General features: G+C 37.9%; 1 protein-coding gene across 3 annotated transcripts in view; it reads right to left on the bottom strand.

The window, feature by feature from the left end:
* The window catches only part of PTPRO (protein tyrosine phosphatase receptor type O), a 251,210-nt gene that overhangs the window by 18,877 nt on the left and 206,056 nt on the right, over nt 1–26,277 (bottom strand). For 2 of the 3 annotated variants that reach the window (XM_004387347.2, XM_023741597.1), the window contains 5 exons: nt 23,797–23,917; nt 19,632–19,700; nt 10,945–10,980; nt 7,842–7,923; nt 1,211–1,301 (listed from right to left, as the gene is read on the bottom strand). In XM_004387347.2, coding sequence (XP_004387404.1) covers nt 1,211–1,301; nt 7,842–7,923; nt 10,945–10,980; nt 19,632–19,700; nt 23,797–23,917 — 399 coding nt within the window. Of the gene's footprint in view, nt 1–1,210; nt 1,302–7,841; nt 7,924–10,944; nt 10,981–16,898; nt 16,983–19,631; nt 19,701–23,796; nt 23,918–26,277 lie in introns of all 3 variants that reach the window. The other variant, XM_004387346.2, reaches the window with a different exon arrangement.

Raw genomic sequence — 26,277 nt, 5'->3', positions numbered from 1 at the left:
CTACCCAATATCAAGTCAAGTTAGTTGGTGATATAGTACGTAAATTCTTTTTCGTCTCATATTTTAGTCATACCTCAATCTTAGTTTCTTGTTTAAATAAATGCACTATTTTCTCCCCACCCGCTTTCATGTCCTTGGAAGAATTGTTTCCAGTTTTTTGAGGATTGTGTAGAATATTTGCAGGATCTAAAACGTCTGGTAGATTGCATGGGAGGCAATAGTATCTAGCCTAAAATTATGATTTTCATTTCACCTAGGGCTAGCCAGAGAATTCACTACCTTGGGGAGGCCTTGAGAAAAAAAGATGAAGTTATGGGGCTTTTTAATTGATGGGCTTTAAAAGAAAAAAGTACGTTTTGAAATGCATACAGATGTACGGTGTTTTATGTTGTTACTACCAAATTTTATCACGAAATATTATCAAGGAGACAGCTCTCTTTCTAAAGCACTTTCAGCCTCTCTTCTCACATCTCCATTCTTTCCCAGTTCCTCCTAGAGTGTAGCAGAAAGGAAAGTTAAATTTATATTTGAATGTATTTTAATTGTCTTAAAAGTACTTTATAAGGAGCCCTGAAGGTGTAATAGTTAAGTGCTAGGCTGGTAACCAAAACGTCGGTGGTTCAAACCCACCAGCCGTTCTGTTGGAGAGAAGACTTCGCCATCTGCTCCCGTAAAGGTGACAGCCTAGGAAACTCTACGGGGCAGTTCTGCTTTGTTCTATATGGTCACTATGGGTCGAGATTAACTTGATGGCACACAACAACAACAGCTAGTACTTTATATCCCTTTTTTTCTCCTGGAATATTGTTTTTATTACAAAATTCCAAGCAACAACGTAACTTGCCAGAAGCAAGTTAATACACTCCACTCCCTTTCTATTAACTTTCTCCCATCATTAATAAATGGAAAGAAAATAATCTTAGGAGAGCACAAATTATTTGATCTCCAACTTGACTGAGACTGTTTTGATCTCCAAAGGACCAAATGGTCAGTCTTCAATCATATGCAAAATCTTCCTAACACACAATAGAGGTCTGTCGTCAAAGCACAAAAGACGTCAATGACTTCACTGTACTTCCAGACATGGCCTTGAGGGTCCAGACCACAGCTGGCTCTGGCTAGAGACTGGCAAGACTGATTAATCTGCAATAATGGTGGTCCTTCAAACTTTATAAGACCTGAGCAGAACGGGCACTATTGAAGATCTTACATGGTAGGATGTTTGTGTAACGGTTTTTACATCGGTTCAGTGGAAGATCTGCAGCAAAATGTGGAATATCCAGTCCAATCAATTTCAAATCCTGTAAATCACAAAGAATGGATTTATGAGATTTACATATAGGGTATGGATTGGATAATTGTTCACAAGTCTTCACTCACCGCATGTCAAAGAATTATCACACTCCTTTGTCATATGACTTTGCCGTGGCTTCCCCTTTGGGAAGGGTGTTCTTCTCTGCCCTACTGTTATTAGCTTGCTTTGGCCAATGAACTTAGGTAGAGCTCATGTATAGTCAGAGGCTTGACATGTGCTTGCTTGGTTTGTTTTGCCCTCTTGTATTTCTGCCATCTGCCATGAGAAGACAATGCCCAGGGAGCTGCTGGTCTCAGAATGAGGAGACATGTGGAGCTGACCTAACTCTGACACACAGCCTGTAGCAGCACTGCCCCTGCTGTCCATAGACGCGTGTGAAAAAGAAATAAATGTAGGCCACAGGGATGTCAAGGTTGTTTCTTTTACAGCTTATTGCAGCAATGGTTAATACAGTTCATAATAGATAGCTTGATGATCATTTGGGGAAGGTAAGAATTCTGTACATAACACTCAAGGTGTGGGAGATTTGAAAACAGAAATTCCTTTCAGACTTTTGGAGGTATGAGGTAACTGAAATGCATGCAATTTGCATAAATATTATCAATTCTATGAGAAAATCTGGATATTTTTCCTGGAGGCAATGAGCCTTCGAGCTTTCCAGAAAGTAGTAAAAGACTGGGTAAGGAGCAATAGGTAGGGAGTAATCTCCACAATGCAAGATACAGGGTTAACAGTTACTAACTATCTGGTAACGAAGCCTCAAAAGTAAGTTTGAATCAGTAGTGATAGGCAAATCCTTCAGTAGAAAATAAGAACATCCAAATATCTGCCTTATCTACCAGTACTCTTACAAATCCTATTACTAGAGGGTACACTGTTAGTGCAATTTTTAATATAGATAGACAATCATCACACTTAAAAAAGTCTATGTTACTGGAAAACGGGGTTTATGGGTTGCTATGCCTCCTATCTTACAGGAAACAGAGGGGTTGTGGCAGTGCCACCTGAGCTTCCCTGGGGCATTGTTCATGGTGGGGTCTATGTGAATGGTGCTCTCTGGAGTTTTACAGGGAGCAACCAATGTAGCAGCAGGCGGTAGCTCTAGTTATATTCCTGAACAAGGACTTATGACCACATTTTAGAGAACTATTAGTAGGAAGCATTTTAACTACCTACAAATGGGATTACCTATATAGCCTGCGTCTCTCTGTAAGTCTATTAAGTGAGGCAGTACAGAAACCACTTGCTGTACATTTTATTTATGCTTATAGGATGATGTTAATATCGCACATAAGGTTTACTAGTCATAATTCCTCCCAATTATTACTTCAACAAATCATAAGCTGGAGCAGTACTTCTCTGGGGGAGAATTTTGGAGAGTCTTCGAAAGACTTTTGAAGGGGGTTGGAGACATTCGACAATGTTTCAAGAGATTGAACAAGGATTTCTCTTTCATGCCATTTGTGTCTTGATTCAAGTTTTTGTGAAAAAGCATAAGCTTTAGAAATCAGCTTCTTGGCTCTTCTGCTGCTTTAAAATAGAAGATTCTTGGTAGCAACTTCCCCTTGTACTTACTGGCACTGGGTTCCACGCCTCCAGTCAAGACACGTGAACCAACCCAATTGCCTGGATTTCTCTCTTCCTCATCACTTTTTGCTTTTCAAGATACAAAACAAAACCCCAAAACTCAACTCCTTGGCCTAATTTGCAGCCGTCTTAAAGACATACTCTGCCGAGTATGATCCTCAATTCACAAAATTAGAAGTTTTTCCTTCTCAGCCCAAACCCTTACTTACTAAATGTCTTTAAACAGAAGATTGTTAACTTTATAACTGATTTTTCCATTTTAAGGTTTTCAAAGACTGACTATATTGTTCTTGTAAGAAACAAAACTGACTTTAACAAACTGAAACCAAATTAGTGTTATTTTTAAGTTAGTTTCTTTTTTCAGCTATAAACTAAATGATACTTCCATTGCATAAAATAATTTGAAAAGCTTAAGAAACCTTCTTTAAAAAGGGCCTCTGTAGACAATTGGTTAAGAGCTATGGCTGCTAACCAAAAGGTTGGCAGTTCGAATCTACAAGCTGCTCCTCGGAAACCCTATGGGGCAGTTCTACTCTGTCCTAGAGGGTGGCTATGAATCAGAATCGACTTGACGGCAATGGGTTTTTTAACAGATAATTTATTGAAATATCTGGCTTATAATGATGTACTATTTATAATCTGTATGGTCTTGGACAAATAGTCCAACTGTCTAACATCAGTTTAAGTATCTGTAAGATAAGGCTAATAATCCCTCCCTACCTCACTGGATTACAGTGACTATCAAATGGAGTCATTGAACGGAACAACTATTAATGCATCACTGTTGCCAACGCTTGTGAAGATGCTTCTGCTATGATCAGGTAGAAGACTAAGGATGATTCTTTGTTTTGTTTTGCTGAGCCTGACTCCGTAACTTCTCCCTCCTTTGCCATTTGCTCCAACAGACCAACAACTTTCCCCCCGGCTCCCCCTGCTTCGGGTACAGACTGATAAACCGCAGGAAAAGGCCTCAGATAGGAGAGAAACTGTGGAGACAGATTGAGGCTGAGCGCTGGAGCACAGATGGAAGCTGACTAACTGAGAGAACTTTAATTGTGTGTTGCCTCCCTGCTGTAAATGCCCTAAATTGATAAGAGAGATTTAATTGGCTGAGCAGTGTAAATGTAAATTGCCAAAGTTGAACTGCAGCAAAGCAGGAACTGCATGTATATACAAAATGCTTTGCAATCTTTTGTAGTTTAGTCTGGCGCTAAGTGGTAAAGCAAATACTAAGTTTCCAGTCCAGTAGCTTTGCAGTTATTTTCTTTCCAACCATATGGAAACTCCAGAGGCTTGATCTTCAGGAAGGCAAAATATGTGGTGATAGCCTGAAACCAACATAAATCAAGTTTGCATTTTCTTTTGCTAATTTTGTTTGTAAAATAATTTCCTATCAGTTTTGTTTCCCAGATCACACAGTCATCCAAGCCCTGTGGCAGTCTGTGTTGTGTTGGCTGTGTTTGAAGCATACAAGTCTTAAAAATGAAAGCACTAACATAGGCACCATCATCATCTCAGAAGAAAACAAGTGACAGTCTGGTCTAAGAGTTTCTAACAATGTCAGCAGGTGACAGCCCCTGGCGTTTGGGAATAGATTAGACAGTAGAGACAGATGATCTGTATCACTAGACGACTCACCCATAAGGGCAGAACAGGTGAGGAGAACTGACACACCCAGTGGTGTTGATAGAACAGTTTCCCTTACGGGCCAGTAAAAGGTCCAACGGAATTGGGCAACACAACAAAAGGAGAAGAGGATTTAGAACAAGGTAGCTGGTGAAGTGCCCCAGAGAAAGTCTGGGGTACAGTAACAGTGGGAATCTGGGGTGGGTAGTAGAAGACTAAGTGAGAAGGAAGTCAGTGTCAGAAAAGTCTAGCAATAGCTAGCATGACCTGCCCTGGACACTAGGTGGAATTGAGGGACAGCACCTTAGCCACTGGACAAATGACTAGTCCAGGCCCTTGGGACATAAGGAATGGAAGGAAGGAAGGCGGGAAGACTTAGGCATAGGAACAAACCAAGACCTCGTGTACAAAAACTGTTGGCGGGGGTTGAGGGGGACTTATTTTCAAATCACTGAGAGATAGTCATGAAAGGCTTACGTATTTCCCCTCTTACATCAAGATCAGAGGGCTAGGAGTAGGGGAGGTCAGCCACAGGCTAAGTCTTTTACTGGAAGGACTTTGTATCTTTAGTTTGAGCTTGACTGGAGAAGGTTAGAATGAACTCAGTGACCAGAATAGCCTGCGGTGTGTCATTAAGGAAATGCTGGCTTTCATAATTGACTGTAGGTAGGTTTCCAATGAACTGGGCTGCAACACAATAAAAACAGCGGCAAATGGCAGCTACTTCCAGAAATCCCAGGTCATCTCTCGTGAACTGCGTGACAAGGAGTTTTGTTTTGATCTTTCCAGCCACATTTCTGAACAGAGATAGTGAGGGCCTTTACTAGCATCCTGATTAAACACAAAGGGCAGAAATCAGTGGAAGAATGAGCAGTATGTGGTATGTCACGTGAGTTCTCAAATTTCATTCTCTAAAGCCTGGTTCTTCAAAACCTTTTACATACAAAACATAAAACACGAGGAATTGAAACTAATCCCTGAGTCTCAAACCTCCTTAAGAAAAGATGTGTATTTTCAACAGAAGGATAATAAATCTTTCCAACAGACTCAAAATCAGATGCAGAGTGAAAAAAGTATTTATTCAGTGAATGCAAATAAGCAACTCATATAGCTTCCTGTATGACTTATAGCTGTATTGGTAATACAGGTAAATTCAGACATTCGTTTCAGTTTGTATAATGCTTATAAATGATGCAATTTCTCAATGTGAGTGTGCTCTTTCAGTGTGAGTATCAAAATGAATACAAATCCTAAGCATTAATATAAACAAAACAAACAACATTTCAACTATTGGATTTAGCTAAACCAGCTGGTTCAGCCATCTTGCCACCCTCGTGGGTTCCCATTACAGCAGGAAATGTTTCTTCATTCAACTTCAATTAACTATCAGTATATTTCAGGAGAATTTGAGGGCTGCCACGTGAAAGGCCCGACATGCACCCTGAAATTAGGCATGGGAACACAATGTTTCTTTGGAAACAGATGAAGATACTCTGACACTGAACCCGAGGATGTGGGGAGAGGGCAGAGCTGGGGGTTGGCAATGCCTGGGAGCCTGTCGAATAAGAAAGGAAGTGAGTCAGACCAGTTACTCACTGCTTGAGCAAATACTAGTCCAAAACATACAATCTGAGCCTGTGCTTTAAAACAGACTCCTGGAGGTATCTTCCCACCAGAACATGGATACAAGGTCAGGATTTCACACTAAATAAGTTGCATAAATGACCAATCATGTTCTAAGAACAAAGATATATGGAAAAAAAAAAAACTTTCATAACAAAAATACTAAACACTTCTTCAGATCATGGGTTATAAAGCTTGGATGCATCCTCAACATCATCTAGTCCTGTGTTTCTCAATGAGACAATTCTTTGCTGGGTAGGACTGTCCCACTCATTGCAAAACATTTAGCATCCTTGTTCCTTCCCTTATTAAGTACCACTAGTACCCTCCAAGTCATTTTGATGACCAAAAACACTTCCATAGATTTCCAAACTCCCCCTAGGGAACTCATATTGGCCCAGTTGAGAACCATTGATCTAGTTCAATCTACCTACCCATTTTATAGATGATGGAATTGAGGTGATGGGAAATTGTGATATTTTCAGTATTAATTAGCAGCAAAACAGTAGTGAAAACCCGAGTGTTCTCTGATATACAGTATTTAGTATAACATCTATTGTTTCTTTTGCACCTGTATGCAATGGGTAACTGAGCCAGGCCCTGTGGAGAATTTCATGACATAGGTGGTATTTAGGGGGTATGGTATTTGATAATGTATGAGATTCTTCTCCTCCTCAAATCCCTTGTTAGAATATCCACACCAGGTCTATTGCTACTTCTTGCAGACCAAAGCTGACCTTGGCTAATGAGGGGAAAGAAGAAATAAGTAAGAAGAATGAGAAGAAAATAGCTACATTCTACAACATAATGTTTCATAGGAAAGAGCACTTAGGAGGCTTAAAAATAAAAGCACCACGGTCCTTAGGAAAGTCACTTTATCCTTTCCTTTTCCCTGGTGTCCCCGAATCACTGACCACCTGAACTGCTACAGAAACCAGAAGGGTGTGAGGCTGTCCAGACTGTGCTAATGAAATATGTGGGAAGAAAGAGGGAGGCCCAGGTATATTCATTCCCCCACTGCTGCGATCCTAGACTTACTCATGTCCATCTACTCTGACCCATGGTCTTAGACTCAAAGAAATACGTGTGTTTCAGAAAAATGAAACACTGGCAATGTTTTCTTCCCTACGCAAACTATGTGTGACTCTCTCTCCTCAATTTCTCCAAGGAAAAAAGTGAAACCTCACAAAGAAATACATATTCAGTAGATCACCAGGTGTCCTACAACTATAAAAGCCCCAGACTCTTCTCTGCCCAGGAGACAAAGGGTCAGTTTTATCCATCATTCACCCCTCATTGTGGCCTAAGTGGCATGAGAAACAGACAAAATATCCCCTGAGAGTGAAATTCTGTCTCAGGCCTTAGTCCTCAGCTTGTTTCTCTCTTCACTCCCCGTTTCACTGGTTTTCCACCACAGCTTCTCCTATACCTATGTTTGCTTACCTGAGCACTTGCCCTATTCTTTCCTTCCCTTCATTTGTATCATCCAAGTCCTGGCCCACTAACCAAGCATTGATGACCCTCCACCCTGAACCCACAGATCAGGCACGTATGGTTCAACAACCCACTCTGCCTATTATACCATCACATCGCAAGCACTGCCCAGTGAACAGGGGAAGGACTCAATATAAACCCAACAATTCCCATGCCCCATCCATTACTGAAGGTAGGAAATACTTTACCCACTCACCTCAAACTGAAGAGAAAATTTATAGTCAGAGTCTTTGGCCATATCCTTGATGTAGGAATCAAAGTCATCCAGCTGAACCGGGCTTTATCAAACACAAAGAAATGCATGTCTTAAAAATCCTGTTGGTATGTATTATGTGATGTTTAACACCACACTTCTTAAACAAGTAAAATAGAAGAGAAAATAGAAGCTTTACCTCTCAAAGGTTAGAACTCACCTTTTTCTTCATTAAAGTTATTAGTTCCTAAATATTATAATTGAAAAGAGGGACTTACATATCAAACTTTCTTGAGATGGGAGAAATCTCTAGATTTTCACTTGGCAATTACTCTAGTAAGAGTAAAGACTCATATATGGACATGCATATGTGTTGTTTTTCTAGAAAACTCTGGTATATGAGAAAGAAATGAAGATGACAGCCCAAAGACCTATTTAAGTTCTGGTTTAAATACTTATTTTTTGTGTGTGATCTTGGAGAATTTACTTGACTCTTGGCAGTCAGCGTCCTTAACTATAAAATACTATACTATATTCATCCCTACCTCACAAGGTTGAGGTAAAGTACAATAAAGAACCTTGTAAGTTTAAACAGTTTTACAAGTATAAGGATTTGTACTAGATACACTGTCTCCCCAGAGCAGAGGCAGGTCAGTGGGGTGATGCACTTGTCCAGAAAGTCCCCAGTGACTCATTTCAAAGGAGCTATGCTTAGACGCTTGCATGCTTATAAAAGTATAGAAATGGCTCAGAGGTACAATCAAGTAACACATCCAAGCTTATGTTTCGGCATCTGTAGCAGAAGTTCTCACCTCTTTTTTGTTGTTGTTTTGGTGAATAAGAATTAAGTTTCATTTATTGTAGTTTTCTGTAGCTGCTTATCTCTTCTGGAGTCTCCCTACACCAACCTTCTCACCCTCAAACTGCTCTCTGCTTCTGCTTCCCTTCACCTTTGTTGTGTGTTACTCAGTTTATATCACCTATTTATCATCTTATGTCATATTAGCAAATGCATAGAATTTAATAGATATTTGTTTAAAGTTGTCAATTAACTAATCTAATCAATTAATTCATGTCAAGGATCAGTAGATTTTAATGGGCATTGTACCCACCAGATAATGCATTTATACTTTAATACTTTCACTTAATAATAATGACAATAATGCCCTGTAGCCATAAACTAGTCTACAGTTAATAAATACTTACATAAGTTATCTTGCTTGGTTGACCCTTGAGGTAGACATGGGCAACATTACCCTCATGCTCCAAAGACAGCCAAGGCGGAGAAAGTTAAGTAATTCAAGACCATACGGCTAGTAAGTGGTAGAACCTGTCTAGAACCCAGAAAGAATGATTCCTGATTCAGAGCTTTTCCCACTTCAAACTTGTCATCCTCCTAGAAGAATGACTAAAGAAGGGGCTTCTATCCTGGAACAAACTCCATTAGGGCTGCACCCCCTGGCTGCTGTCTTTGAGCAGATCATTGACCTTAAAGTTGGGTTTAACAATTCTAGTTTCCATCTCATTACTAAGAAAATGGAAGCATTCATAAGGAAGGATAATCAGAGGAAATATTCAAGGGTTAGAGAAAGCAGGAAGGAGATAGAGAAGAGAGACAGAGGAACGTTCAAGAAACAGAAACGGAGGGAAGGAAAAGAGGGGTAAGGAGGAGAGAAGGGGAGCTGAGAGGGAGCAGGGCAAGGATTTAAAGGGAAATGGGAAAAGAGAGGGGGAAGGAAAGGAGCAATGGAACGAAGATAATTGTAGATAGAAAAGGGGAGCCAAGGGGACATGATGGTGGGGGGCATTTGGAGTGAAAGAGAAAAGGTGAAGAGAAGGTAAATGTCAAGGCGAGGCAAAAAGCCCCCAATAAATGGCTTTTGGAGATGGAGGGAGGATTTAAAGAAAAACAAGGAGAGGGAAAGAGGAAGCCGGTCTGACCTGAGGTTTTTGGCTCTTGGGCTGGTCCTACCACTCCCACGTTCTACCAAAACTTTTTTGCTCAGGTCTTGCTTCTCCTTCTCTCTGCCTGGGTCTTGTGAGGACCACGCCCTAATAGAGTCTCCACCTTTTGCCCTGAAAACCTGTCCTCGAATTACCCTAGTCTATGCCTTTAGCTCACTTAAAAACTCAGCTAATTATGTTGGGCAACAAAATTTTTTGCTTCTGTCAAGTCTTTCTGTGTAGGTGATGGTATCTCTGCTCGATTCCGGCTGGCTTTGGGTCTGCACGCCAATGCAGTACGTTTTGATACAAAAACAGATTTACGAAAAACTTGATTATGTTATGTATGTATACCATAAAATTACATGCGACCCGAGGCTAAATAGAAATATATTTTGCATCAAATTTTCTTTTACATTATGCAGGCCGTGATTTTTCTCCATTAGCACGGATGCCATAGACCTGGCTGGAGTCCCTAATTGTCTCCTTACATTAAGTCACCAACATTCTATCCTAAGCAAGTATCAGGAATGAACTGTATTTATACGAGCGTTGCACTCTTTACACGTAGAGTTTTAACTAAGAAAAGGCCCAGAGGTGATAAACTAATTAGGCTTTTGAAATCAACTAATGGTTAATTTTCACCTGCCAGAACCATAATTCTTATGATCTAACAGTTCAGTAGATAGCAAAACCACAGGCTAGCTAGAGTAATTATCTTTTTTATTTCTTATAAAGGTTTCCTGAGACAGTGTTTCTCATAGTATTTATTATAACATCAAATTCAATAAAAGCTTTTCCCTGCAATAAGCACAGCATTACAAAATACAAGATGGCAAAGGTTTTTGTACAACTTTAATGGTCGATTTTTATAGATTTAGAAATCCCTTTTTCAAGGCTATTATAATCCCTAACAACTATTCTTTCTTCGATCTCATCTTGGAAGACTTTTCCTTCTTTTTGACATGGTGTTTCTATGATACACAGTCTTACTGCTCACTGCCAAACACACTACTTTGCATTGTACCTAGCGATTGTAATACATGCTTGCCTCTTTCTTAAGCATTCCTTCTAGTCAAAGACAGTTGCTTTTTGAATTTGGAAAGTTAAGAGCACTATGAGGAAGAACATTTTAAAAAACGAACGAGCAAGTGAAACTTACTTAGTCAGCTTTCTCTTCTTTAAGCCGTTTTTACTCCTGAGAAAGTTAAAAAAAAAAAAGGGGGAGAAAAAAAAAAGAAAAAATTTATCTGGGCAAAAACATGGATTAACATAGTGATTAAATTTAAAAAGCTTGAAATAGTTACATCAGGCACTTCAATTTTACTTAATTTTCATTGACTATACCTCAGGTTTGTTTAATTACTTTTCCTTAAATGAGAAGGTAATGATAATAATCTCAGATTCATTCTGAAGCTTCTACAAGATTGTAGGGAACATACCTACACTTTGTATTTTATATATGTAAAAAAAAAATACAACCAAAAAACCTGAGTTCTAGGGATATAATTTATTGGTATTGGTTTTCGAGTCGCTAAAGTATTTTGTAAATATATAGAAGTATCTATTGCCTAACTTCTGTATATTTACAAAATACTTCAGTATTTGTAGTATCTATTGCCTAAGGAGCCCTGGTGGCACAGTGGTTTACGTGTTTGCCTGCTAACCGAAACGTCAGCTGTTTGAGTTCACCAGCTGCTCCTTGTGAGTTGGAATCGATTCAACAGCAATGGGTTCATTGCCTAAATACTCCAGATTCTATAGGCAAAAAGGAAAAAATGGGGGAATTAAAGGAAGAACTAATGGTGGGAGGATGGATATATTTTTTCTTGATTAAAGACTAAATAATCTTTCCTGAAATTTTGGCTAGGGATGTGAATTTGTGCTATCAGTGTTGAAATGTATCTTATGTAATTTTCACTATGACATTGTTCCTATCTAATTTTGAACTAATTTTTAAGCTATCTGATTAATTAGACTTATTACCTGCTTGTTCTTAATTCATTACTAGTCTGTAAGTTCAAATACATGCAATGCTAATGCATGCTTCAGTTAATTACATTTGTTTAGGGGTATTTATGATAATCATTTCAACCAATAAGATAACTGACTTAAGACGAAGATAGTATCTTCTGAAACTCTTTATTATTGTATGTATTTTTATTATCTTATATAAATGATAAATATTGATACCAGACTGAGTTTGAGTGACATGATAAGTAAACACTTTTTTATAAGTGATTTTTAAAGATCTTTAAATATTTTTTAATCAGGGCACCTAAACTTTCAGAAAAGAAACAGCTTAAATGACAAGTTGTAATCTTAGTAATTTCATGGGCCAAAATATTTATTTATACTTAAAATTATGAATGTTTGGATAGCTCCACTTCCTGAAAACCTTGGGCAGAATGAAGCACTTCCTTCCTGTGTACTTTCAGAGGACTTTGCCAATGGAGTACTTCTCACACTGTATTGTTGTTAGTTACACATATGCCCCTTGCTAGATGGTGCTCCCCAACTCTCAGCCCAGGGCTGAGCATAGTTAATGCAACGCATAGACGATGGTCAATAGATGCTCACTGAATTGAATGGAAACAAAATAGCCTCACTATTTCACTTGATGATTCGATTAAGAATTTGATATTAAACTTGTGATGCTACACAGGGCTTGTGAGGTCCTGGTTGGGGAAATGGGACTTGTGGGTGGAAAGAAAGGGATGCAAGGCACGAAATGTAGGTAATATCTCAAAAGGCAGGTGGTGTTTCGAGTTTCCAGGTAGTTTTTCTTTCTTCCCACTTCTGAGTGAAGACTATTTAATAGTTACTGTCTCATTTTTCTTCTCTCTCATCCTCTCTTTGTCTTCCATGGTTAGGATTGAGAGGAAATAGACATTCTGGTTTTTGCCCTGTCTCTCCCTCATCCCCTCTCCCCTCAAAGAAAACAAGACTTTAATGTTGGACAGAGTTGTATCACAAAGGCATTGGAAACCTAAAGAAATAACTCTCTTTTTTTTGTGTGTGTGTGTTTTAGGTGAAAGTGTATAGTGCAATTAGTTTCTCCTTCAAAAATTTAAACACATTGTTTTGTGACATTGGATGCAATCCCCACAATGTGTCAGCACATCCCCCTTTCCCTTCCCACCCTGGGTTCTCTGTGTCTGTTTGTCCAGCTTTTCTGTCCCTTCCTGCTTTCTTGTCTTTGCCTTTGGGCAAGTGCTGCCGATTTGGTCTCATATACTTGGTTGAATTAAGAAGCACGTTCCTCACCTTGTCTAATCTTTGGCTGAAAGGTGGACTTCAGAAGTGGCTTCAGTTCTGAGTTAGCAGGGTGTCCGGGGGCTATAGTCTCGGGGTTCCTCCAGTCTCTGTCAGACCAGTAAGTCTGGCCTTTTTTTGTGAATTTGAATTTTGTTCTACATTTTTCTCCCTTTCTGTCTGGGACCCTCTATTGTCCTATCATTATTTTACTCAGCTCTTGAGATGCGGATTTAGTTAACTTTAGGAATCCCACATTTAGTTCACTTAGTAGAAGCTAATTTTTTTTTTTTTTACTGCCTTTATGAAAGCAGAATGTCAGCATAGCTAGCTAACAGCTCTCGTAAAGTCAGGAGGCTGCCGACATATCTTGTGATTGGGAATGAAATAAAAAACTTTCCTATCCAAGCAGACTTTAACGAAAACTAGAAGAAGCAAACATCTGTGCGATGGGGACACGGAATAAATTCAGTGCTGCAATATTAAGCTGCTGCTATTCAACAGCCGCGTAGAAACCTGGTTCATGGAGAAGCGACACTTTTTTTTTTCCATTGCATTCATTGATTAGATGAACTTTAAATATAACATAAAACTCTGCCACGCTTTTATGACACTGTCGTATACTTATTGTTATAAGTGTATCTCTTTATTTGTGTGCACCTTTCATTGTTCTATTTAGATTTTGCTGAATTCCCGAAGATTATGAAGGATGTTTATATCCTAAGGCTGTGCAACATGACAAGACTGAATTGTGGTAGTAACATTGATAGATTTTTCCCACCTATTCAATTGCTGTGCTAATTCCAAGACCAAAGAAAATTCACTTGTCAACATGTAAGTGAATTCGTCGCTAGTAATTTTAACTTTAGCGCGTTATCGAAAGAGCTAGTGCGTGTACATGTTACAGGGAAAATATGGGTGATGCTTAGGGCATCACCTTTTCATTGCCAATGTTTTCTGAATAATGGACAAATAACACCCATCAGACAAATGCATATATGCATATGGGATCATGCACTTCTTTGCCTCTTTGTCTCTCACTTATATTAGGTAAGGTTCAAAGCCCAATGACTTCAAGAAGTTAAGATGCACCCTTTACAAGTCCTTTATGGCTATGAGAAGTCTTGGAAGGCCGGCCAGACTGGAATTCATTCCAAAGAAGAATATGAGGCAATGGCAGAGACATGGACTTTGTAATGGTTTAAAATAAAAACCAAACGCTCCCAATTTCACAAGTGCTACTCACTCTTCCATGAGCTAGACGGAAACCATCCCCAAGTCTTACAAAGATCTTTAGGGTTATATCATTCTCCAAATAGAACATGCAGTATATCATGAATAAAGCTGAGCATTTTTAACTAAATGTTGCTTCATGCTTAAAATATCAACTACTGAGGATTAAGAACAGGCAGATGAATAACTGAGTAAAGCATGAGGGTGACTATGATAGTAAAAAACGAGACTAATAACACTGGATCTAGTACATCGAGTTCATATTAGATTGCTTTGAATGGGAAGCAAAATCTGAGATCGTTAAATGCAGACACCCTTGCAGAATGCAATCCCAAGACGAACCTAACTGGGCATGGGTGCTCCACACTGATCCTGCTACCACCCCGGGAAAAGCTTCGGGCAACGCTGTGAAAGAGAGAGAGAGTCTCTTGATTTCCACACAGGGCACTAGAAGCAACAGGGGGATGTTAGAAATCAATAGGAACATATCTTTGCAAGAAGGCAATTGAGAGAGGAAGTGGACAGTGTGTTAGAAAGGGGTGTGTGGGGCTCTGTTTTTTGTAAACAGGGGGTTGAAAATGACTATTTAGCAAATGGAAGCAGGGGAAATATCCAGACGTTATTAGCTGAAGAGAAAAGTAGGTGATGGTAGGAAATTTGAGTGGCTGTGTGAGTACTAAGCTGTACTTGAAGGAGTTGTTAGCTGTCTTCAGTTACCCCTGACTCATGATAGCTCCATGCACAATGGAAGGCAACACTGCCCATCCCATGATAGGTTGGGGATTGGACCTTTGTGATCCATACGGTTTTCATTACCTGATTTTTGGAAGTAGATTGCCAGGCCTTTTGACCTAGTCCCTCTTAGTCTAGAAGCTCTGCTGAAACCTGTTCAGCATCATAGCAGCATGCAAGCCTCCACCGATAGGTAGTGGCTGCACATCAGGTGCATTGGATGGAAATCTACCTGGATTTCCCATCTGGAAAGAGAGAATTCTACTACTGAAACCACCAACGCCTAACACCTGAAGGAGTAGAGACCGTGAGTTTTGTTTACGGCTGAGAACATAGTTTAAGTTCAGTGTTTTCTCGTTGGTTGAAATGTGTGAAGTTTAGTGAACGTGGCGGAAAGCATGGAGCTCTAGCTTTTTTGCCTTGTCATCTCACCCGGAGGTAAGCATTTACAGCACAGGACAATTCTTCTAAAAACTAAGGAAGGCTTTTCCCTAACTTGAGCTCTCAAGGTATTTGACTGGTCCTAAAAATAGAAGACCACGAAGGGATTGCTGGGGTGGGAAGCTGTGCTCATCAGAGGGACCTATTAACAAAGACATACAAATACGCACAGACACAACTGATATCAGCTGAAAAACCAGCCATGGAAGGTAAGAAAGTCTGAGAGAGTTAAGTAGGGAAATAAATGTTTTAATTGCAAACTGTGGAGGGTACTTTAAGGGTATTTGCTACAATTTTTCCAATAGTAGGTAGAATATTGGGGATGATTAGTAGTAGATGTTGAGTTCAAGGTAAATGTGTATCTTAAAGGTCAAAATGGAATGTACATGAGCTACTTATACCTGAAAACTATCTGATGTTAAGTACTGAAAATATTGAGTTGACTACGGTGAAGTCCTAGACTCTTACGAAACACAAAATTAGAAAAACAGTGAATGGGTCCTCCGTGGCCATCCAGTAGTACTTTCCTCTGACTTTATTACTTATACATAATTGTCTACCTTGTTTCAAAAAGTTTCCACTAGTCTGCACCCTCCCTTTTGTTTTAAAATACAAATTCTGGTATTAACAATCTCTATTATGAAAAAGTCCTTTCAAAAAAATTTTTTTCCACTGAAACTTGAAATCCTAAATTTTGCCAGCTGTATTTATTTTGTTCTTGGAGGAGCTAAAGAACATTTCATCAATTGTCTTTTTGAATAACTAACTCTCCAGTTTTTTTTTTTTTTAATCATTTGTCTTCCCTGGGGGGAAGTTAAATTTATGTACATAATTTAGTACTTAAATATCATGGATTAATAATTAGAGACAATGCGTTCTTTGTTAGTTCTCCTGGAAACGGCCATCTTCTTTCCTGAGGCTTAGGAAAGAAAATAAATCTTCTAGACGCAGGGTTGTGGAGAGAGCTGTCAGATCATTATGCAAAGAACTTTGCACATAGACAGTTGTTAAATATTCATTGAGTTAGCATTATTTAAAAAAAAAAATGAAGCCCCCAACACAGAGGCTAGTTCCCTTGGGTTGTCCACCTTAATTCAGACCTGCCTTCTTGGAAATATGGAGCTCGCTAATGCAGGGAGGCGGTAAGAAAAAGGGGAAGCATCACTGACAAAGATGGAGGGCAAAGGATTGACTCAATTAAGAAACAAATGACTGGGGATAAATGGAAGAAAAGTTTGCCAAGAACATCACAGGAAGAAAATATAATTGGGAAAACATTATAGTTAGCATCTTGGTACCATCAACTGCTGTAATCCATTTCAATATATGATTAATAATTTTAGATGCTGTCAAACATACAAAATAGTTAAAAAGAAATTTTCTTTTTGTTTTTACTACTTGAAAGCTAACTTTTAAAGACGGTGTGTTAGGTAAACAGTAAAAAAAATCACTTACCAAGGATTAATATAAAATGCCAAAAGATAATCAGTCCAAAGACATGAGGGTAGCAGGGTTAAGAAAGCAAATATACTCCTACGCCTGTGAGCATTAATAGATAACAGATGTAAAGATGAAAAAGTGGTAAGAGTTAGTAATACAAACTGTGAACAGATATCACTAAATTACCTACCAGGATCAATTAAAATGACAAGCACCTTAATGACAAGAAAATATTATTCCATTCTGTGAAATTTAAATGTGAGGGCTTAAGTGCTGTAATATTGACAAAATCAGTTTTATTCACACATGACTTTATTGTAATCAGATATATTTCTTTCAACTTACTTTGTGTCAATTAGTCTGCTATTAGGTGATTACATTTTGCATTTAGTTAAATGAGGCTCTTAAATGCCTCCTTGGTTATCTTGATTTTTATTCTTGGATGTTACCCTTCCAATGCTTGCGCCCTATTTTAAAAAACTTCTATAACAGCATCTGACAGCTAAAGAGTGGCTTGTGCGAGGAAACATATGGTCAGGTTACACATACTGATTACTGATTGTGGTAAAGAGTGATTTAGCATTGCTCTGGGCTTTTGAGACACATCCTTATAAAGCTGCACTTCTAGGTATGATTTTCTATACTATTTTTAGCTTAAATTAAGAATCATTTCTAAATATAACACTGAAGACATAGGTATGTATGATACTCAGGTGTCATTTGTTCAAAATAAATAGCTCGTCAACTGCCTAGTCTGTAATCAGCTGAGTGGAAGAAAAATCATTTGCTTTCACTTTAATTCTAATTCAGACTGTTGATTTAAAATGCCTGGCTTGAATCCAATTTCAGATTTTCAAACCACTTGTGAATAGAGCATTTATTAATAGAGATTGAAAAATAACCTGTAGCTGAATCTATAATTATTCTGACAATTAGGGGAAAATGCTGTCACCTTGTCACTTTTATGGTAACAAATCTCCACTGAGCTATCTCAGCCAGAAAATGCTAGTGCTGGGAAAAATGTCTTTGCCAAGAACTGCAGGGGAATCTGCGTGATTTCATATAAAGACCTATTAACGAAGACATACAAATACACACAGACACACCTGATATAAGCTAAAAAACCAAACATGGAAAGTAAGAAAACCTAAGAGAATTAAGTAGGGAAATAAATGTAATATTATCTACATCTCTATTTCGTTTGTTTTATTTCTCCTTTGCCTCAGTTCTCCCATAATTGGTCCATGCGGAAGTAAATTCCATCAGTTGTGACTGGTTGTGGATTCAGTTAACACATAGCTCTCATAAGCCACAAGTCATTGAATGAATTCCTAAATGGACCACTCACCACTGCTTTGGGGCTGGTCTTTTTTTAAGGGGGGACTAAGCAAGAAACAAACATCTCCTGATCAGTGACTCAGTATCCTAATCTTGGAATAAGAGCGCTAATATATCTTTACAAACCTAGTAAGGTTTTCTAACTTCTTACCATTAGGGATTTAATGAGCTTCTCTTTCTTTGCAGTTAGATTATTTAAAAACAAAATTCTAATTTTTATTAAATATTATTTTGATGACAAAATTCTATTTAGGTTAAAATTTAAAAATAGCTCACCATACCATCTTATTAAAAAGAATTCTGCTTCAATTAGAGCCCACCCAGAGAAGTATTTTAAATAAAGCCCCACATCCCTTGTTGATTCTGTAGAATAAATTTCCTGTTCCATTATTTATTTATTCATTTTTAAGACTGGTCATCTTTGGAGGGTTTAGCAAAACAGAAAACAAAATCTTTTACCAAGGATTAATATAAAATGTATGTATTTAAATGTACTTGCATAGTTGTTTGCAAAAGACACAAACTAGATCATGTAAGTAACACTGTTTTAATATTAAATGTTTACTTAATTAGCGATTTTGCTGGGTATTGATGTAACAGTTTAGACTTTTAATTCTCATTTATCTTTGTTAGGTACAGTGCCAACAAATGTAATCTCTTGACAATGCTGTCTAAATTCCCAAAATACCTCCTCCCACCAGTTTCTTAATACTCAAGCATAAAGAAAAATGAGGCCGTATTTTCTCATAGGAGTTCCTGGATGTGAAATTCATTTACTGTAAACATAAGAGTAGAGCTGCCTGGCCCGTATACTTCTACTTAATTTTTGATTAGTAGTGGTGGCAAATATCCTCGGGCACTGAGATATGAGTTGTAAATAGCAGTACTGCTCTGTCTCATGTTGCTTCAATGAAGTCTCTCCTGGTGCCCTCAGCCACCACTTGTCTGATGTGGCACCTGCATTTCAGCCCTCTTCACTACAGTTGGAGCCCTAGTGGTAGGATGGGTAAGCACTATGGCTGCTAACCAAAAGGTCAGAAGTTCAAATCCACCAGCTGCTCCTTGGAAGCGCTATGGGGCAGTTCTACTCCGTCCTATAGACCTACGAGTCAGAATCGACTCAATGGCAACGGATTTGGTTTCAGTTTTGTTTCACTACAGTTACCAGCAGCATGACTGCTTTAGCCCTTTGCTTAATATAATAAATACAGAGCAGACTACAAGGTTTTCTCCACTTCTGAATTGTATTCAACTTATAGAAACTATTATACTCGTAAAGAAGATGCAATCTTTCAAGTCCATTGTCAAAGGATAATCAGACAAAGCAATTTATCCCCCCAAAATGGTTAAGTTTGGAGTACACACAGCAGAGCTAAACTATCTTGAGGCTTGTTCTAAAACACTACTCACCAGCTGTACGGAAGCTTTCCATCCGTCTCTAAGGATGCAAAATTGACAAATGTTCCAGCTCCACATTCCCTGTTCGGAGGAACCACAAAGTCAAGGTTACTGCTTGACAGAGCCCTCTTTTACCTTGATGTAAGGCAAAATGATTACTAGCTTATAATCACAGCATGAAATCATAATACAAATATACTGAAAAAAAGAAATAGCTAATATAAATTCCACAATAGCTAATGTAAGAAAAAGAAAACAGAACAATTTTTTACAAGGTTGCCCACATCAAAATCAAGTTATTTGAGGCCAGATAGGATTCAGTTCACATTCCTTTCCAAAGGGCAATCATGATCCTAAAACAAATCTTTGAACTAGTTGGGGTATAATATTTTTTTTACAAAGTCTTCAATAATAAGGTTTAGAAACTCTTTTAGACAAACTGAAGGTTCTCATTTTTAACAAATATTCTTTGTAAGATTTTGTTTTATTGCATCTTGATTTCTGATCTATAACGATGGTGGATCAAGCTGAACGCTTTCCTTCATCTAAAATCTTTTCTTAATGTTGTGATGCCCCGTATTATTAATCACTTGAGATAAGAGTATCAAGAGTGATATGTATGAAAATAGCTTGGTGTTTGCAGTGACTCTTATCCAAAATGTTGCTTATTAATCTGACAGTAGAAAATACTCAAAGTTTTTTTTTCTTCTCTGTAAGTAGGGAGAAAAGGTAAACATTTCTCATGTCCTCTCCATCTTTTGCCTAATATCATGCATAAATAATACATCTCACTGGGATTCATGTATCTCCTTTTTCTCTATATGAAATTCAGGGACTTAATTTAGATGTGAAGCAGTGATTTGGATATTATTGGTACAAAGTGCTAACTACTTCAGTTGTTCCACCTGCTCTTATTAGGGTGTTCTAATAGTTTTATTTTTTTGACAATACACTAATATATTATTATGTCATATTGTGTTATAAATTACACATCAATAAATTTTCCTATGTCTGCTTCCTCTATGTGGGATTTATTTTACCCTCTAATTCAGGGGTTCTTAATTTCGGGCCCAAGGATAGAATTTAGGGCGTTACATCATAGGTGGGAAAATACATCTTTATTTTCACAACTTCTAACTGAACTTTAGCAGTTTCTTCAATGATTAAAGTGAGCAACAAATCACAATAATGTTATCTGTTCTTTGATGTTGCCAACAATGGAAACTGTAGATATTTTTATATAATAGAGCTGTTGCATATATCCTGAAATACTGTTCATGTTCATTGCTGTGATGAAATTATGAGTTATTAGATGCCTTACTGGATATTATTTAATGCATTAATAAAACATATTTAACACATTTAAAAAAAATACTTTGATGACCGTGTTTCAACATAATTGATGTATTTTTTAATCTTATCTATTTTATTTTTCATATTTAAGAAAAAAGCCTTATTCCTTGGAAGTGGTCCTCAGGTTTTACCTGACTACCATAAAGGGTCATGACACAAAAAAGTTTACAGTTCCTGATCTAACGCCCAGTTGTAGAAATTAGTACTACCTCTCTTAAATATCTTGCTGTGTACTCCACAAAAAAATGATCATGCAATATTCCCTTCATAAACACCACTACTTCCATTACTACCTCTATTACCACCCCTCCACTATTACTATTATGAGCTAACGTTTATTGCATACCTTCTATGAATTGAGTATTATGCTATGTTACTGTTGCATTATTGCTCCTAACTACCCACTGATGTAGATGCTATTACCATCTCTCCTTGATACACATTCTTTCCCTGGATTCCAGGCCACCATATTCTCTCAGTCTCCTTCCACTCCAGCTGGCTGCCTCTTCTCAGTCTCTTTGGCTGTTAACTTCTCTTCTCCCTGAAAGTCTTCACAGTGGATTGTTCCAGGGCTTAATCCTGGACCCTCTTCTCTTATTTACATTTACTTTCTGGATTTAATTGAGTCTATAGCTTTATATTTATATATGAACAACTCCCAAATTTATATCTTCAATCCAGACTTTTCTCTTGCACTTGCAAATCATCTCAAACATCACATTTCCAAAACTGAAGTCTTGATGTTCCCTCAATTCTGAAACCTTTTCACCTGGAATCCTATCTCAGTTGATGGCAACTCCATCCTTTCAGTTGCTAGGGTCGAAAATCTTGGAGCCATCCCTTTGTTGATTTCTTTTATCAATCCTCTATTGATTTCTGTTAGCAAATCTTGTTGCCTCTACCTTCAAAATATATCCAGAATCCATTTCTCTCCACTTCCATTGCTACCAATATGGAATGAAGCACAGTCATCTCTTGCTTGGGTTACTGTAATTGCCCCTAGTTGGCATGCCTACTTTGCCCATGCCTCAGTAGAGCATTTTCTCTATATAAAAGTCAAAATGAAAGTGTTAAAGTCAGATCCTGTTAATCTTCTGTCTCAAACCCTGCAACAGCTGCCTATTTTACTCAGAGTAAAACCAACGTCCTTCCAATGGCTTATGAAGCCCTATGTGATGTGACATCATCTTCTGCTACTCTCTTCTTTACTCCCTATGGTTTAACTACTCTAGTATCTCTGCTATTCTTGGAACATGTTAATCATGCTCCTGCCTCAGGGCCTTTGCACTGGCTAGTCCCTCTGCTGGGCACACTTTTCCCCCAGATAACACATGGCTAACTCCCTCATGTTCTTCAAGTCTTTGCTCAAATGCCGTCCTTTCAGTAAATTTACCCTCTCCAGTGCTCCTGTCCCCATACGAGTTCTGCTAATTCCCCTTTACTATATTATTTTTTCTTCCATAGCTCTTATTACCTGCTAATATGCTATACTATTTTTTTACTTTTATCTTTATTGTTTATTGTCTATCTCCCCACTAGAATACAAACTCTGCGAAGGCAGAAATTTTCGTCTCTTTTTTATATTGCCATGTCCTAAGTACCTAGAGAAGCCTGACACACAGCAGGTGCTTAACTGATATTTGTTAAATGAATGAGTGATGTTTAGGTGACCTGTGAAAGGTCACAAATGTTGTAAATTAGAGTTTAACCCCAAGGAGTCTGATTTCAGAGCCCTACACTCTACTCACAGGGCAATACCACCTCCTTCCTTATCCTTCTAAGATTTACTCAAATACCAATCTTCACGAAGCTTGATTTTCATGTTTAGAACTAATCTCTCTCTCTTTCCCACCTTTGTGTCATCTCATTTTTATCTCCTTTATTATACAGGTCAGTTTGTACCTTTTAAAATACTTATTTACATACATATCTCCAGCTAACATGTAAGTGCATGAAAGATAGGTTGGATATCTGATTCTTCTTTGAGTATGTCACATAAGGCAATGATTAAATGGTTATTGTATAGATGAATTTCTATATGAATATGTGAATGACAGGATTCTAAAAAAGGAGAAGGATGTTGATTGACAATTCGGCAGGCTAACATTGGGTGAATATAACTTTGAACCAAATTTCCCAAACTCAGTAGTACTCCACTTAGCAACTGTTTCTTAAGGGAATTGATAGATTGTTCTGCTAACAAAGGGGACCATAGAAAGCGCTTAAGAATGTGTTCTGATGAGCAATGCATCAATGGTTGAAAGAAATATGGAATCACAGAATTCATAAATCAAAAGCTTTTCTAACTGCAAGAAAAATGAAACTGCCTATCACTCTCAGTAACAGAAACTAAAGCAACAGGACCTCTAATGACCTGATCGTAAACTCTGCCAGTATCTTCTGATAAAACAACTTTAACGGAACTAATGAGGAGAAGGATTTTTTCCTGTTCTTTCTTTTGGTCTCCATTTTTATTAATCCTTTCATTAACCATAATGAACAGGCATAGATCTTTCTTTTACTCCAAAGTATGTCCAAAAATACCTAAATGAAATAGGTTTTTTATAGGGTACTTAAAATGCAAAGATTAAAAACAAGAAGTCTGGTTTTATGAAAGCAAACACTCCTTTACTTTACCATGTCAGTGGTAATGTTTTCTAAAATAATATTGAAAAGTCTCCTCAGACAACACAAAATACAAATAGACACTAAAACCCAAGTCAAATTTACCACTCTACAATAGAGCTCTGCAAAAGTCATACGTGAACGAAGAATAAATGTATTTTAAAGGGTATGGATAAAAGCTTAATAAAACTTAACTTACCTAGCCATCTGTAGATGCTTTTTCCTCAGAATGACAAGGGTCACAACCAGCAGTCCAATTAAAAAGGTGCTAAGGATGGCCAGCGCTGAGATTACTGCAACATTGGGATTCATCTCGGTAACTAAGGAGATAAACCATGCATTTTCATTACAGATTTCATGACGTAGAAACTAACAGAAACATTCATTGTTTTCATCTGATCTTAAGTGCGATGAGTTTATGATGATGATGACAACCACAGAAGCAACAATATTTATCCAAGCCAACATGAGCTCTTCCCGGTAAACCAGAACTTAGTAGATTGATAAATAATGGTTAGGTGCCTGAAAGAACTGAGTTCATTTCAAAGGCCTGTAATTCAGGATGTTCTTGTAAAAGAAAACTGTAAATGTGAAGAACGCCTATGCCACAGTTTAAATTCACTTAAACTAAAAATTCTAGAAGTCAATATCAGGTATTATCATTGTTTAACATTTTTAAAAGCTTAGAAAGTGGCTGGTTCTTCATTTATGCCCAGGACTTTAAAGTCAGAAAGCACAACTGTATACGTTGCTCACGGTATGTTAATAAAATATATGAAAAAGGCACTAGCAAGCTACCATCTGCTATAGCACTTAACGCATTGCTAGAAGCAGGCATTCTGATGATCTGTAACCATATGTGTAGAGGCTTTCCATCTGTACAACTCAAGAGATTGAATCTATCAAAAGGTTGTAGGACCCTTAAGAATAGCGACTGTGTCCTTTCATATACTTTATATAATCACCAGTCTATTACAGTACTTTACACATGACCTAGTTCTTCACACTACATGGAAGAGCAAGATATCAAACGTAGAAGAATACATTAAGTGTTTTTCTAAAACTCTTAAAAAGAGGAGAATCATCCCATCCTTTGCAATGATCATAAAATCACAGAAATGGCCGGTGCATACAATCCCTATAGTTTTAAGTATTTGCCACTTCCCATCTGGGCTGGCTTGGCTCCAATTTATAGGCAATGTACTTGAAGAGAAAGAGCACTGTACTCATGGTGAGAAGAGTTGATTCACTTCACTACTAACTGCCATTTGGGAAGTTATTTTATCTACCTCTCTGGGACTCATTTTCCTCACTTGCAAATAAGTTCAGTAACATCACCTGTTTAACTGGGTTGCTGTGGAGATGACAAGGATATTAAAGTATGCTTAGAAAAGTATAAAAAGGATGTAGGAATGAAGGACTATAACATGCTTTTTGGGCTCTATGCTTAAAAAACAATGCCCCCCCCCAACCAAAACAAAACGTCTTATTTACAATCTTATTATAGAAGAGTGATTCTAAAGACAGAAAGACTTTTGTCAACAGTATTCAGGTATAGTGTCTGTCTAACTATTCATTTTTTGCTTAAAGGAAGAAGATATCACTGTAGTTGCAGAGAATTACTAATGTTACAGGAATGAAAATGAACCCAGTAAAGGGATAATTGTGATGATAAGGATGCTTTGATGACAGGAGGCGTCACAGACGATCTCAGATGCAGAGTCAGCCTCTAATAAACCAGGGAGTGAAACATAAAATATAACTCAGGGAAAGATTAAGGAAACAAACAACATTATTCTAGACTTTCACTAATTTCTAATTTTCCCAGTTATACTTTCTGATAGATTGGAAAATGTTCTGGTTTGACTCAGCAATATAAGGAGCCTTGGTGGTGCAGTGGTTAAAGTGTTCGACTGCTACCTGAAAGGTTGGTGTTTTGTAACCACCAGTGGCTCCTCGGGCAAAAGATGTGGCAGTCTGTTTCCATAGAGATTTACAGCCTTGGAAACCCTATGGGGTCGTTATGAGTCGGAATCCACTCAGCGGCAGTGGGTTTGGTTTTGGTTTTGATCCAGCAAAACAGCACTGCCATTATCTGCTCAGTGACAGTTGAGGGCCAAGGCTGCGCCAGATGCACCCGCGTTGATGAGAGCACCGTGCCTACTACTGGAGAGGACGATGAGGCGGTAATGATGATGCAGTTGCTGATAGCAGCTAGCGTTTAGACAGCATGTGCTAGGGCTTTATATTCTGTATTTCTAAGCTTCAAAACAACACAAGATACATATTGTTATCCCAGTTTTGCAAATGAGAAAACAAAGATTCAGAGAAGGTAAATATTTTGCCCTCAGTCACATCGCTAGTAAGCATAGGATAGGATTAAAATCAAGGGCTCCTTGACCCCAAAGTTTAGGATTTGAATTTTTTTTTCATAAAAAAAAATATACCAATATATATCTACCAATATATACTAGGGTATGGAGTCCTAGTTAGGAGCTTGGCTACTAACCAAAAGGTCAGCAGTTTGAATACAGCAGCTGCTCCTTGGAAACCCTATGGGGCAGTTTTGGTTTATATATATATGCATATATGTCTAACCATAATAAACAATCCAAAAAAAACCCCATTATATATATATATATATATATATATATATATATACACACATACACACATATAT

Source organism: Trichechus manatus, unplaced genomic scaffold (assembly GCF_000243295.1).
Source record: "Trichechus manatus latirostris isolate Lorelei unplaced genomic scaffold, TriManLat1.0 scaffold00184, whole genome shotgun sequence".
In the NCBI taxonomy this organism is placed as follows: Eukaryota; Metazoa; Chordata; class Mammalia; order Sirenia; family Trichechidae; genus Trichechus; species Trichechus manatus.
This window is presented reverse-complemented; position numbering and strand designations above follow the sequence as displayed.